Below are 15,538 nucleotides of genomic sequence, written 5' to 3' on the forward strand. Positions count from 1 at the left end.
TAGCCTTGACCCAAATGGACCACTGTAAGCCCAATTGTATCTGAAGTAATTCAGTCTTCCCACTAAATTTGTTACAGTGGATTTAGTTGAGGATATTTTAGATTATATCATCTTTCTTCAGCTAGACCGCTTGCTGTGCATTATACTTCTTATTTGTTAATCCTCTATTTCCTTGAGACTATTTCATTTAGATATTTTTAAATAAGGGATTAGTACATAATCCACTCATTTAGCCCTTCCAAGAAAATATTCACATTGTAATTGCAACTTTGTCATTTCATATGATTACAAGTGACTTTACAGATTGAAGCTGGATCCAGAGTTCACTGAAGCTATGAATTGGGCCTTAGGGAAAGCTGAAAAATTAGCCTCTGTTTTCTTATACACACAAAGGATTCCAAGATTTGTAGCAGTGTTATGATCTTAGAGTGCATATCCACACCTACTCAGTCACTGGTCCTGCCAGTCTCCAAGCTAACCTTACATAAATGACACCCTATGGCAGGAATCCATTAGCTGTCTCAGTTTTCTAAGAACAATGACAATTATCTTGTTTGGACAATTAACAGTGATTACTGAAACTGGTTTCTTACATCAATATACACCTCCTTTTCTAAACACAGAATAGGGAGTGAAAAAGTGAATTATTTTCCTAAGACCACTACAGAAGTACTCTGTGACTTTGGGCAAGGCATTTCACCCCTGCAGAATCATTCCTCCATCCCTAAGAAGTGATAAAGACACTTAGGCATCTTGCACACTTCCAAGGACTCAGAATGAAGGCTGCTATGTGATTTCGGTCACTGTAATGATGAAACACTTCATTCTTTGTTCTTTTTTTTTTTCTTCTTTTTTTCTCTTTTCCTTCTTCTTTTCTGCAATGAGAAGGCAGAAAGGATTTTCCCTAACCACCTACAGAGCCAGGTCTGCTGCTCTCTCTGTACAGTGACACTTGTTCTGCAGTTGTTCCTGTAGTAGTATAATAAACACGTGAAGACTGCTTAAGATCTCCTCACTATTTAGCTGGGTGACTTTGGTGACTAAGCACGTTGTGTTATTTATGTACACATTCACTGACTTATTGCCTAACTCCATGACTATTTCAGTGTCTTCCGTAAGACACAGGAACATATGCAAGATATTGTAATTCATAAAAGAAGATAATACATATTTTTTTATTTACTATTTCTTTCTCTAAAGGCTCTCACTTTGTCACTTGATCGTTTTTGCATGGAGCTATCTGGAATGCCCTTTACTAAATTAAACACTCTCCAGTATTGCCTACTGCTTTCACATTTCCAGACTCTTAGATATTCCTGTATTATGCCTGTCCTTAGAAAACTGTAAAAATATCAGTGCTAATGCTGATCCATTTTTTAGTACCTTTGTTTTCTTATATAAATGAAAATCCTGCAGGTCTGTTGCTTTGAAGCCAACCCAAGCCTCCACCTGGATGAAATAATAAAGTGCTTTAACATAAACCTTGGAAAATGTGTACACATTTCACTGATTTGGGGGCAGAAGGAGGAAAAGAGGGGAGAGGCAAAAGGCAAGTGACTGCTATAGAGGCTACAATCTTGCTTTCGGTGTGCTTTTAGGTTTATCTGTTCCTAGAAACTCCTTATGCTTTCCCACAGTTATTTTCTGAGCACTTTGTTTAAGGAACTTTGGCGTGCCTTTATTTGTGGTTATATTCCCTTTTCTGCTACCTTCTTTCTCTATCCTGAGTCTGCGACATATGTTTCTCCTTTCTGTACTATTTCACACTACAAATAAAATGCTTTTGGTCTAAAATGAGTTACCTATTAACAGATTACAACTACATTCATTAGCTCTGCATCTGTGAAAATCACAGGGGTCAGCACACCCAAACTGCCAGTGATGGGAAAACCACCCCCTTGACAAAGGTGTCTCCCCTTCTAACACAAGAGAGATGCAGTTTTGGGGGAGGGCAAGCAGGGTCTGAACTCACAGCACTGGCCCTTCAAGCTTCAGCCTCATTCTGTAGGTTTAGCCCCGAGCTGCTCAGACCAGGCATGGCGTGGCTCATACTGACCCAGACCTATTACGCCTGGCTTGACCTAGCTCACTGTTCCAGATGGATTTTGATGTGTCTGCATGGTGCCTGACTCTCATTTACCAATGTGGGACAAATGCAAACGATCTATACAAAATGCAGCTATGCTTCCCCGGTCTCTTTCTCAGAAGGATATTCTGAGTTTATAGTTACTTCAATTAGCAGCTACATGGCTGACAAAGTCTCTGTTAAATCAGTAGGGCTTAAGCTCACAAACTTTACCTTCAAGAGAGAGACTTTTAAAAGTCTCTTAGCACTAAACCATAAGCACTGCTTCAGAGATTATTAGAAACCCCCACCACCATTGGCAACAGCAAGTCTAAGAATGTAAGCATGTCAAAGTAAGGATACCAAAGTGGTATGGTTCTCATCATAACAATGACTTCAGCCTCAGTTGACTACATCAAAACAAGACTGCACACTGCTGTCCCACATTTCACTCCAAATAAAATGCCCAAGCATTGTATTCAAACCACGCTATTCCTTCAGACCTGTGAGCAACACTTGGCAGGCATCAGCACAGCACAGACCCAGCTTCTGCAGCATTACTGCAAAGTGCTTCTCCTACCCTCCTGCACAGGGGTGGCACAAGGCTGCAATACAGAGACTGTCACTCCAAGCAGTTCCTGAAGCATGGCAATAGCAGCTCTCACAAAGCCTTTCTTTACCTCTTCCCTTCTGTCAAATGTATGAGGAAATACACAGCACATGAAAGCGAGCTCACAAAGTGGAACTTCTCACTCACCAAGTCTGAGTTCATAAGCATGAAGATAGGTAATGTATTTTGATTGCAATTGGCTAGCAGAATCTTAGTACTTCAACAAAAATGTTAAGTAGTTCCTAAAAGCTACAAATGTGATTGAGTCCACCTCGTGTGAGTGCCTATGCTCAGGAATAGGGAGCTTCTGCTTCAAACGTGTACACATATGCACACCTCAACATTTGTAAGCAGGTCAGAATTCAAAGCACACACTTAAGATAAGCTTTCTCCTTCTCTCATGTCCAGGTACTGTTGAAATGTGAGGAACAAATAACTTAATTGAGATTAACTTATTAGCCAACTTACTATCAACTAATTAACTTCCTAGTTAAACTCAGATTTCTGATAGACAGTAATTAATAGCTAACTCTCTCATCTTTTAGTATTTAGTAATATAATTATATGAAGAAACAACACTCATCTGTTCATATTAGCACAGAAATTTACATTTTATCTGGCATAGTTAATGTGAAATCTCTAAATGCAATATAAACTTTTCTAACATGGAAGTAACCTGGATGCAGGATTTGGATATACAATGAATATGCAACTCATGTTTACAGATAAATGACAGAAATCTCTGTTATCCATGCTGAAATCAAGACCGACTTAGGCACACAACATGTACACTGATGCACAACGACGTGCAGCTCCTATTGTCACTTCTTAAGACCTTTGCACAATTCTGACTTTATAAGCAGCAGGTGCAGGAGAAAAGCAGAGAAGTAATTAACATAAAATTATATTACATTATGCCATCACCCAACAGGTGTACTAGCAGGTGATCTTCCTAATTATAATGCACTCCAACATTTTCGAGGCCGTTACTCTTTCTACATAATAACCTGTGAATACAAACCATTTCTACCTCACTGCACAGCGACTAATAGCCATGGCACAGCAATTGGAACATCCAATATTAATTCTATGAATACTCCTCTTTGTTGTATGCTTTTGGAAAAGTTTCAAATGTAGAAAGATTAAAGCAAGTACCATTATTAATATAGGTAAGCCCTTAAACTAATCCATCTGAGCATTTTAGAGGGCTGAGAACCTGCAGGACCCATTGTACCCAATTTATATTCTCTCCAACCTCCGTGAGTAACTAAAGATGGAATAAAGGGGAAAGAAGTTGAATGAGAAGCTATAAGTAGCCTTTCTCCTGATGGAATGACATACTACTGAAGTTTACAAATATTCTTCAAGACAACCAAACATTTCAAGAACTAGAAGAAAATACTATAAGATGCAATGACAACATTTATGACAACATATTTAGTAACAACAAAACATTTCTTTGCCTCACTCTTGTAAAGAAACAAGTCTCAAGGAAGATAGTACCTCAAGCTATGAAACTAAAAGCTTAATTCCACATGGGATTCAAACTGAAAGCTGCTGGGATTCAATGACAGAAAGAAAATGTTTCATCTAATATATGAGAAAGGCTCGTTCCCCCTCTGAAATCTTGCATTTAGGAAAACAAAGTGGGAAGAAATCTCACAGATTAACAGTTTCACTGACAACGGTTTTCAAGAAGCCCCAGTTTACAATCCCACTGCTGCATGATCTTCATTTTACTGCTGGTCTAAATGGTTCCTTTACACCCACTGCATCCATGCCATTTTCCACTAAGGCCACACACACAGCAGCCTAGAACTCAGCACAATACTATGTGTCAAAACATTCACAATGGAAAATGAAGCCTGCAAGAGTGAATTAGCTGCTGATGGAACAGAAAACAAACTTGCTGTAATGGTGAAATGAGGCTACTCCTATTCCACTTCAACCCCTACTCTGAGTTCTCACCACACACTGTCCACGTCCCTCCCCTTCTCAACCCATCAGCCACAGAACTGTGTTTACCTCTCTAGCAAAACCTGATTCTCCCTTTACATTTGATGCGTCTTCTGCTTTCCATATTCTTCTGTCAGATCTGTCTTTATTCAAGTTAGGCAATTTCATTCTCTTTACCATGATACTAGGAATGGGTGACATGAAGCATGTAAGACAACTCCTTCCTTTCAGGCCAAAGGGTGGATCATATAAGCCTTTGCTTGCATGAAAGTCCTCTCACTGTACATAGAATCCTGAGCTTTCATCTACAAAAATATAGCAGAATTAGTAATTCTGAATAATATTTCTATAAATATTTTTAATGTGGCCTTGTTTGCATCAAGGAAAGAGCCAACAGCTAACAGATTTGTAAAGAATGCGTCACGTACAAACAATTTCAGTTATAATAGGATAATAGGTCTGGTGGATAGGAACTGCAGCAAAACCAATGTAACTTCAATTTATTAAAGCTTTAGATTCCATCTCATGTGACTAGTTTATTAAGAAGTTAGGAAATCACAGTACAGTGGGAAATTGAGGAACTTGAATTTGGTGCAAAACCAGTATGAACACGGCACTCATGGAGTGAGCATCACTGTCAAAATAAAGGCACACCAAATAGGATTCTGCTGGGCATGGTCCTCCATTTAATATAGTTCAATATTTTGTTTTAAGATTTTCATATTCAAATACTGTGCTCCACTTCAGGCTCCACTTAAGAAAGATGGAGATCCGATGGAAAGAAGGCAGAGGACAGCAGAAAGAATGATCAGACATTGAGAAAACACTGTCTGAAGAGAAAGGTAAAATCAACTAAGATAGCTTTGCATAGACAAAAATAAAATCAAGAGGAGACATGTTCAAGCAAATACACGGAAGGTGCAGATGTATGTCATGTCTGCTGGGAAGAGGGTAATAAATCACAGCCTGGAAATGAAGAACAGGAAAATGAGACCAGATAGCAGGAAAACCTTGCTTATAATAAGGACACTTTGGACAGAATACTTGGAAAGGCTATGAAATGATGTCATTTTAGAGAAAGCACAGATGCATGCTTGTTAGAAATGACATAAATCCAGCTGAGCCTGTTCTTTGGAACAGGAGATCCTCCCAAAATTCCTTCTGATTCCATTTGTCAAGTCTTCTCTCTGAACTGCTGGAATGGATCAATTAATAATATAGAGCAACTATTACACGGATCGTTGGGGTGACAAATAATAAAAGAATTGTATGACATAACTATTAATGGCATGCATGTACACTCATGTAACACTTTATGTTAATCTCTTTATATTGACGGTTGCAGCACAAAGCAATGAACCATTTGGAAAAAATCTGTTACACTTAGAAAAAGCCCTGAAATTCTAATGTATAATATAGCTATTACAGAAAAAAAGAATGTCCTTAGCAGAGCCTAGAGGGACCAATTACTTTTTGTCTTTGCATCAAATGCTCAAGGATCAAAGAGATACACCAGCCTGGCTAAAGGAAGAGTAACAGGACACTGCTAACAGCAAGATCGTAACATTTAGAATCAAATTTTAATACACAACACAGTAAGTCAAACAAAGAAACTGTAAAAATATCATCTGTGATGCTTCAGCCTTTTATATGAATCTGAAAAAGTCAATACTATACAGGATTTTTTGACTTTAGCATGGATCTCCATGGGCAGAAAGCTGTGCCCACATACACAAAGCAAGACTGGGGGATTAACATAGTAAATAAGCATCCTTTGCTGAGTCTCAACACAGAAAACTCCCATTGTATAATCTCCTTGCAAGTCAGACTGCAATTAAAAACAAACAGAAAAACCTCACAACAACATGTAAAAGAAAAGGGCATTTAACAACCAGAAATATATGTCATTTTAGCGGGATGAAAACTGTTACTGAGCCAAACTTCTACATTGACATCTACAGAAATTATACTCTACTCTTCCTACTTTGTGGGTGTGTATGCAAGTGTATACATCTGTATGGTACAGCCCACCAGTGTAACCTAACATGCAGTTGGACAGGTTTTTTTTCTCATAAATCTGGAAGGCACTGTTTCTTCCAGCAGAACAACCCTTGGTTTAGTGTCAAGGAGTTGTAGGAGGCAGCTTCTGTGATTCAACCCCTCCCCTCAACAGAAGCACTGCTTCTTAATCCAGCAGGAAATAACATTTGCCAGGATTGACAGCTGTGGATTTGTATTCAATTCCCAAATTAAAAACCAACGACAAGGCCTGGTTCAATGGAGATGTCAAGCAAAATGAAGAAAAGAAAAAACCTGCAGCATTCTCTGTAAAATACAAACATACATACGTTTTGGATACTAAAAGGTGGGAAGGAGATACAATGGGATTAGAGTGGTGTGCAGAGTTTCTCCTGAGCTTTTCTTTTCTTTTTCTTGAAACAACTCACATTTTGTATTTTTCTTCTTACACATTAGAATCTATTTCAATAGTCATTTAAAATGCTGCAACAAATGTCACGTAAAAACCCTTCACCATTAAACCATCAAACTCTTCATAGATGACACTAATTACCATTCCATTCAAAGAAGCATTAATTATGCCCTAAATATAATGGCAAAGGTTCTCATGCTTCTGCAAAGTCATATGAATAGAAAATCAGAGCCCACTGTGTGCAGCTTGTATCAGAATAGTAAGAATCAGAAGTGGAAAAAGACTGACCCAGTAAAGCACTGTAACAAACTGCTCTTAAGAGCTCATTAACAGCTCCAACACATTGCTTAAATATGGGAACAGGTAGCATTAATTCACATCCAAGCTACTTCAGAAATCTGTGACGCAAGAAAACATGGTGCTTTACTTGCTGCTATTTACCTGTAAGAAGTGATCTTCTTTAGGTTTGTAACGGGAACACGATAGCCACACTCTTCTAAGATCTCCTCACAGGCAATTTCTTCTAAAGAAAGATGTGGCTTGTCTACGATGCCAGCACAGAGTTCGTAAGTCACTCCTACCACTGCAGGTAAGGGGTCTTCCAGGCGGGAGAAACTCTCCTTGTCCTGGTTCTGGAAGAGCTGAGGATGTTGCCTTTCTACTTCGCACATGTAAACAGCTTAAAACAACCAAAGAAACACATAAGGAAAAGAAATAAGAGGGTTCTTTGAGTTTATCTGTATTCAAAGGAAAAAATATATAGACGACACAAATTTGGGGCAGAAAGTTATTATCACGAGAGCATGTGAAAGCAGCAAGTATCTGGTTGTGCTAGCTATTAAAGTTATGACAGAGAAAATACAACTTTAGCGAGCAAAGGATCTCCTCCCACCTCTGTAAGTTTAGTCTTTGAGCTCTATTTGTGCCTTTATCATTTGGGATGAGGCCATGCACATTAAAAAGGAAGCTGGCTCATACAAGAAGTCTACACCCCAGAAGCTCCTAACAGCTTCCCTTCGTTAAGCAATGTGGCTATCAGGATTTAATTTAAACTCCGCAGTTATTTTGCAGGAAAGTTGGGCTGCACATAATGTACCATGTGCACAGTGATGGGTCTTTCAGCCTGTCAACTCAGCTGTTATTTAGAAAGGGTATGAAAAGCATGTACGTTTGTTTGAAAAAAAAAAAAAATCCCCTTTTGAACATATAGTTCCTTGCACAGATTCCTGTGTGGAGTTTGAAAAAGACTTCTTGAATTAATCTACAAACAGCTGCCACTGTAATGTGCTCCTAAAGAAAGTGCCAGATTTTAGTCCTCATTTAAGCAAAACCTCTCACTGATGTCAACTGAAATTTTGCCTGAGTGAAAACTGTTTGTAAACACAAAAAATCACTGTTGACAATTCCAGATCACTATCAGTTTGGTACCACAGCGATGACTTCTCAAGCACTTTCTAAACCCCAGAAATTGGTGCCTACAGTTCTGTCAGGCTTCTTGTGACAACTCAGAAGGGTTGTACAAGAGATCAGCACTTTGTGGGTGTTGTCCAGATTGGTCTGGATAGAAACATGAGGCGCAGAAGTGTGTCCAAAATTCATCTTTGTCCAGAACTCAAGATGCCCAAAGCTGTTTGCAGTAGGTACATTTCGGCCCTTGAGATATCAACATTTAAGGAAAAGAAGTCTTCATTTTTTAAGTCGATAGGCAGAAGTAGAGCTGTTTTTTTCTTAAAACGCAGTAAGAAGGAGGAAAAAAAATCCCTGAAGTGTACATACTGTTGTTAATACAAAAACTTTTAAAAGCTATGAATTACCATAAATGACAGCTACCTCCAGGATCTCTCTGAGATGAACCCAATATCACTACATACAAAATGGAGCAAAGCATACATTCCAATCAAGGACTTAGGCACCAAACCAGGATATAGGTAAGAGTGTGGGAATGGAAATATGAAACTGTGATTACAGTAACTCTCTGTTGTAAGGCTGCTGAATCCCTGAAACCCCTTCTGTCATTCCAGCAGGCACCTGCCATCCTCCTTCTCCCCCAGCACAACTGGGCTCCATGTACATCAAAGTTATGTTCCTAGAAGGACACAATCCAGCAGTCCTCCTCAGAGAAAAACCCTGGGATATGCCAACATGCTAGCACACTAGCAGCTTTTCTCTGTCAATAAGGAAGAAAACAAGCTGTACTAGTCATTTCTTTAAAGAGTCAAAAAATCAGTGTTCAATCAAGTATGGACTCGTCACCACCAGGCTTGAAAAGGTTCGGACTGAACTCCTCTCTCATACAGAAGCAAAGCCTAGAAGACCAAGGTGCCCTAGTACCAGGGACCAGAGGAGTCCCTCATACCTCTCTTGAAGGTGGAGAACTGACTGCACAAGTGATGCACCCAAGGTCCTAAGGTAACAGATCAAACATCAGCCTGTCACCTATTGGCTTGGGTGCACTCTTTGGATGGAAGCCTGAGACATTCTGCACTGCAGGCTGTTTGCTAACTTCAGAGGCACGGAAAGCTCAGAGAGCAGATACTAGAATCCAGAGTTCCTCTTCCAGCAGTCACTCACTCACTGGTGCTGTGTCCTATTGCTCCCTCATCTTCTGATGGCTTGCATTACTTTGGTCAGAAAAAGCCACTTCATTACCACCACAAAGCTTCCTCCATCCTTGACCTCTCTCAGGCCAGTCACATAAGCTGCTTAACCCTCAAAATCACAGAATCGTAGGGGTTGAAAGGGATCTATGTGGATCATCAAGTCCAACCCCCTGCTAAAGCAGGTTCCCTACAGTAGGTTGCAAAATGATCTGTTTGCAGCCGCATCAGACCTCTGTTGGTGGTGCATAAGGGAATGTGGTGGGGATGTATGTACAAAGATGGACAACTGCCTTCAGAAACAGCACGGACTTAAATGGGAAAACCTGATCAGCACACCACACCCCAAGGCAAGGCAAGCACATATGTCATCCACCACACATGCAGGGGACGAGCCTGCTGCCTGAGCTGCAGCTGTTTGCTCACAAGAAGAAAGCTGTATTATCATCTTCCGTGGGATCCTGAGAGAGGCAATCAGAAGCCTTCGCTTTAATTTCTACTCTGGGAAACAGGCATCAATGCAGACAGTAACCAGCTGATGGAAATAAAATTACAGTGTTGTGAGTAACAGAGGGACATGGCTGTATTGACTGAGCTGCTACAGGGTGTCGGACTGACCACTAGCCCCCAAGGCCAGATCTGACATCCCCATGGAGATGATATAATGGACATCATTAAGCACATATCTATGCCAGCTTCTGTTTAAGGCTGTCTCAAAGAGAGCGACAGCTCCATGAGTGATTTTACTCAGCTGGCAAATAAAAGGCACCGAATTACTAATAAACAGATAAACAAACTCCTTGTAATAATCAATATAGTGCTTCATGGGAAATAAACACTATTATTACACCAGTGCGGCACAAAACTGAGCCTGTCAATCACTGCTGGTAATGAAGGACAGTGTGACACCACCCCAGAAAGTTTCCAATGAAGTCTATCACAAACAATCTTGAAATGGTTTCTTAGCAACAGTCAGTGAAATATCTTGTGAATTTTTTAATTTAAGATGCAGACAATATGCATTTCATTTTTAACTTCCAAAAAGTAAATACTGCTTTGCATAAAAATAACTGATTCAGAAGTCAGAAAATACAGTGTATTAACTTACACTCCTAATAATGTTTCATAAAATGAAACTGTCATTGTATTGATGAAGCTATGGCATAAACAGTCCTGATTTTCTCACGTTTTCAGGTTCCAAGTGTATAACACATAAAAAAACACAAGCTACTTGAAAAAAAAAAAATAAGTACCATTGCAATTCTGAACAAAAGCTGCCAGCTAGATAGGTCAAGAATCAGCTTCAAATAAAAGTAACTTATTGCACGAGCATCGTAGAGCTGTTTGAAATGTCACGTAGAAGAGGACAATGGCTATCCCAAAAGCAGGGTGTGAGGCTACCCTCATCATTCGTTTCATCTGTAATGGAAATTTCCTTGGTTAGAAATTCCAACTTGCTGAAAAGGGTGGGCTACTGCACAAAGAACGGAATACAGAACAAAGATTTTATCACCACAGATGCACCAACTTTTAACTGCTAAACCCTTAAAAGCTTGCTTCGCTAGAGAGCAAAAGTAAATCTAAAAGAAGAGGATTACCTGGGCGGAACTGCTTCACCACTACAAAGCACTGCCGGGAAGTATTGAAGATCAGGATTGACACGCTAGGGAGAGGAGAAAAAACACAAGATCAATGCTTTATGAAGGATACATGCAGCACTATTGAACTTACATCTTGTGAATTTCATTTTAGCTACATAAATACATAGAAGAGTTATTAAACCACAATGCAACAAGATCCTTGACCAAGATCCATCAAGAGGCATCGATAATGGGTCATGTTCCCAAAGGCCAAATTTAGTCACTTTTGCCTTCTGTTGTGCAGATAAAGCAACCTACCAATCCATTCCTTCTTCCCAACAACAAAAAGACCCAATCTAGTGACACATCTATTTGATAGCAACAAGTCAAAACTACCATAAAAACAAGACCATTTTATTCTCTCCTATAAAGCCCATATTAAAATAATCTGATTTTTAAGCACAATCCAGCCCTATCTAAAAACAGACTTTTGTATAAGCACAGAACATCTCTGATCTGTGACCATTTGCTCAACTGGACGTCGAAAAAAGGACACCACTCAATTCCAACTTTGTCCAGGCTTAAATTTGGAGCATTTTTAACTGCTACAACATTCTACGGTTCAAAAGTCAGATTTTAACCTTTCCCCTGTCCTCCTGGCTGTTTGAAATCCCTGCCACAGGGAAACTGATTCCGAGATGCCCAGAAAGCGTGGAAAATCGATCCTCCCTGCTCTGATCTCCAGTCAATTTACTCCTACATTTTACTAGTTAAAAAAAGTTGGTAGCCCACCAAAACCTGCAGAACAAGTGTATGTTATGCTTCTTACCATAGCAGCACACTCTCATTTGTTATGCCCCACCATATGCAATTGGAAAGTTAATTCATTATTCTATGAATTCTACAAAAGATTATACTAACAACAGCAGATCTGCAGCATTTAGTCAAACTTTCAACTTTCCCTGTAAAAGAGCTGTGTATTTATTTTCATTATTTGATTTTATAATGAAGTATAGAGCTGAGAGAGTAACTGCTATTTGAAGATAATTAAGAATATTATTAAAGCTTATTACAATAATATTTAAAGAGCAAATCAGAAGAGAGAAGTCCAGATGCGAACATTTATATTCATTGTTGTTATTCTTAAAGATTCGTACGGCACATCAATGGTGTGATGCCATTTGTAGGCAGCTTTTAAGCAATGGTTTTAGCCTTTGGAGCCGCTGGAAGCAAATACTGAGCAAAAAGCAAAAAGGTATTACTTCTGTTGAAAAAAAAAATATATATATATATGTTTGACTGTAATTCCATGACAGAGCTCACTGCCTGAAAGTGGAGAAAGCAGCAGCCCAGAGCTAAGGGGAAAGGGAGAAGTGGGGACTTCTGAAGGATGCAGTTGTCCTTTGCCTTTCTTCACTCCTACCACCCCAAGCCCAATTTTTCCTTTGGCTTTCCTTCTTCAGCACGTCTCATTAAATAAATCGTACCAACTCATTAAAAGTGGCTCAGCTATTAGACATTACTTTCTTCCTAAGAGTCAATCACTTGAGATTTTTATGGAACAGATGGGAAAATTAAAAACAATCTGTCAGAATTAAGGAACAAGATCAAATTAAGCTGGAAAGGAGTAGCAGCAAGTTATTACAATTGTCTGCTTCTCACACCATCTTGAGATGAGAGGGTACAGAGATGGCACAAATCTGCAGAACTTTCTATCTAATTACTTTCAATTTTCTGAGAGACTGACAAACAATTCTGAACATAAATTTACATTTTTTAACAAACTGCAACGTACAAGTTCTAATATTTCTTGTCAGTTGAAGAGCCACAGAGGAGAAAGTTCAGAATTAAATACTTTAAGATGAGTGTCACTCTATAAATGCCATTTGGTATTTTTTATTCCACAAGAAACAATAAAACATGAAATATTTCCACAGGTTACCATGTGTATAACTTAAGAGAAGCCACTTGAAGTATTCAGGACAGTTATTTGAGTATGGCAGAAAGCTAGGGCAAGACTGTTCCACTGATCTAAACTGAAGATCCCCACAACCAGTGCTTTCACTGATTTCCCTAATGCAGCAATAAGTTTCAGTCATTTGGTCTGGCCTGCAGGATTAGGAAAGTGCATGGACTGCTCCAAAAGTAATGCTTCCTCTTCTATTATGTCAGACCACGATGTCAGAGATGGATGTTGGTGGTATGGCAGCAGAGGATGAACCTTCCCACCAATATTCCATTACGTTTTGTTGACAGGTGACAGATGGCAGCAGAGGAGCGGTCTGACAGAATGGCATCTGACACGGAGGTGTGTATGGAGCAAAGGTGAACTGAATTCCTCTGTGCAGAAAAAATGGCAGCCAATGGCACCCACTGACATTCATCAATGCTTCCTGAACATTTATGGAGACCAAGCAGTGGATGGGAGCACAGTGAGGCAGTGGGTGGTGCGTTTCAGCACTGGTAGCAGCAGCAGTGGGTCACCTCCACTGGTGCAGATACTTATGAGCACAGCTCTTGTTCATCACAGGCAAAAATGCGTATATAATGGTGTTGACTGCTGAAACATAGTGTTTTGTAGCTGAGAATTTGCTCTACCAAATAGTGTTATTGTGCTCTTTGTATCTACCGTATTTTCCATAGAAAGAAATAGGAGGCATTACTTTTGGAGTGACTGGTTCCTCTTCTACAATTAAAAGAGTGATATCCACCTAAATACTTTCTGTATATCTCAAAATACCCCTCACAAGAATTTAGAAGATGCCTCTGTGGCATGCTACTGACCGAAACAACTCTTCCAGGTTCTTCCTTCCATATGCTTAGTACAGCTCTGTATTTATTGAGCTTACAGTAATGATGCTTTATGGTATTTCAGCAGAGCAGACATTGATAGAGAAAAGACATTAGAGCTTCACATGCTCAGAGCTGGGAAAGGAAGGTGGTGCTTCTAGGAGCAATGTAAAAAACCCTGGGGTCTGACCACAGCAGTGCCGAGATAGGGAACTGATGATAACCCACATCTTCTTAAAACGCACACACATATAGGGAGACAGAAAGTTAATTCTTTTGAAATACATCCCGGCCATTAAGACCAGTAAATGAGCTTTGCCAAAGCTACAAGAACCAGTACATCTTGAGATCTAAAACTAAAAGCATGCTTTTTTCCTCTGATTTTGCTGAGGTATGGACTTTCCTTCTTGTTGCTTTTTGGGGATAGGAAGACAATTTCAGCTTGTAATCATTGGCTTTGTAATTTCTATCTTGATGGTTTGTCAGTTGTTGACCTGGGCTACTGCTAATCCACAAGCAACTGCTAACACTTACTAATTGCTTTTCAGGAGACAAACTTTTAGAATGCTTTAATAAACAAAGATTCATTCAGCCCTTCATTATTCCTACACGTGGCTTTATCGCCTACTTTACAAATGCTTATCCACAAAACCAGTAAATAAGTAAATGCATAAATAAACCCCAGTTAAATAACAGCAAAGAAAAGGACAAGATTCTCTTGTGTTTCTCTGAATGAAATGAGACTCTCAAGGCAGGAGATGAGGCTTTTTAAAAGATAATCTTGTACTAATACTACAGTATGCTAAGTAATTGATGGGGTAATAAGGGCAAAGAAATTGACCTTTCTGTAATCATCCTAAGAGGAACTCAGGACCCTCCTTGTGCAGGTGGGTAACGTGGTATGTTTGTATGTATGTGTCACACAAATAATTCTAATCAAAAGTGAATAAAGGAAGATGAAGCACTTAAAAAAAGACTGGCATTAACATTGAAAGCCAGAGCTTTCCCAACTATTAACCAGACACTTCCACCTACTTCTGAAAGCTAAAAATCTCATAATTAGATGAAAATCTATAATAATCTTTGTGCTGCTTGGAAATGATGATGTTCCATAGTGGAGACTCCAGGAAATAATGCTATTTGATTAATGGGAAAAAGAAAGGAAAAGATAAAGAAGCCAAACTCTCACAACACTATCGGAACTCGTGCTAATTCAATTGACATTCTCAAAGACAGTGGAAATAGAATGGACAATGAAAATAAAATTCACAAAAAAAGGAAATGTAAGAATGGTACGCAGGAATAGAAGTAACTAATTGATTTAATCCGTCCCTCCCCTTGACTATCATATTTGGTACTTCAGATCCCCTTGATAGAATCAGAAGGAAATCAACATAGTGTGCAATCACAGAAGTATTTAGAAAAAAAAATGTATTCATCTCAGTTGGACAGCATGTGAATATGAAACACAGACGTAGCACTTTTTCCTTATATGGCCTCATAAAGGAG

At 39.2% G+C, this 15,538-nt stretch overlaps 1 protein-coding gene across 10 annotated transcripts in view; it reads right to left on the reverse strand.

Moving 5' to 3' along the window:
• The window catches only part of NUDT14 (nudix hydrolase 14), a 51,104-nt gene that overhangs the window by 2,137 nt on the left and 33,429 nt on the right, over nucleotides 1–15,538 (reverse strand). For all 10 annotated transcript variants that reach the window (NM_001006490.3, XM_046941845.1, XM_046941848.1 and 7 more), the window contains 2 exons: nucleotides 11,258–11,322; nucleotides 7,504–7,741 (listed from right to left, as the gene is read on the reverse strand). In NM_001006490.3, coding sequence (NP_001006490.1) covers nucleotides 7,504–7,741; nucleotides 11,258–11,322 — 303 coding nt within the window. The remainder of the gene's footprint in view (nucleotides 1–7,503; nucleotides 7,742–11,257; nucleotides 11,323–15,538) is intronic.

Source organism: Gallus gallus, chromosome 5 (genome assembly GCF_016699485.2).
Source record: "Gallus gallus isolate bGalGal1 chromosome 5, bGalGal1.mat.broiler.GRCg7b, whole genome shotgun sequence".
Lineage (NCBI taxonomy): Eukaryota > Metazoa > Chordata > Aves > Galliformes > Phasianidae > Gallus > Gallus gallus.